The sequence below is a fragment of the Chaetura pelagica genome, unplaced genomic scaffold, assembly GCF_000747805.2.
Source record: "Chaetura pelagica isolate M959 unplaced genomic scaffold, ChaPel_1.0 scaffold1168, whole genome shotgun sequence".
NCBI classification, from domain to species: Eukaryota; Metazoa; Chordata; class Aves; order Apodiformes; family Apodidae; genus Chaetura; species Chaetura pelagica.
Genome location: NW_009954328.1, coordinates 2,469 through 2,852, shown reverse-complemented (window position 1 = coordinate 2,852; position 384 = coordinate 2,469). Strand labels below are relative to the sequence as shown.

The 384-nt window shown below is 64.1% G+C and overlaps 1 protein-coding gene across 1 annotated transcript in view; it reads right to left on the bottom strand.

Annotated features, from left to right (window-relative positions):
• Window positions 1–296: 296 nt before the first annotated feature.
• Window positions 297–384, bottom strand: part of LAMTOR2 (late endosomal/lysosomal adaptor, MAPK and MTOR activator 2) — a gene marked incomplete at its 5' end in the record, with an annotated part of 1,915 nt that continues 1,827 nt past the window's right edge. The window contains one exon of the mRNA XM_010004183.1: window positions 297–335. Within this exon, the coding sequence (XP_010002485.1) occupies window positions 297–335 (39 nt within the window). The remainder of the gene's footprint in view (window positions 336–384) is intronic.

Sequence of the window (384 nt, the reverse complement as noted above, 5' to 3'; positions counted from 1 at the left end):
GAGCCCCTGTCACCCCCGGGGCGGGGGGCTCAGCTCTCCTGTGCCCCCCACACCTTGAGACCAGCCCCTGGCAGCCCCTGCCCTGGTTCTCCCCAGGGTGACAGCTCAGGGTGGAGCTACAGGTGGGTGACAGCCCATAACAGCCCATCAGGGAGCTACAGGTGGGTGACAGCCCATCAGGGGACTATGGATGGGGACAACAGCCCATCAGGGAGCTACAGGTGGGTGACAGCCCATCAGGGGACTATGGATGGGGACAACAGCCCACCAGGGAGCTACAGGTGGGTGACAGCCCATCAGGGGACTATGGATGGGGACAACAGCCCACCAGGGAGCTACAGGCGGGTGACAGGCCACAAGGGGGGTATCAAAGGAGGACAACAG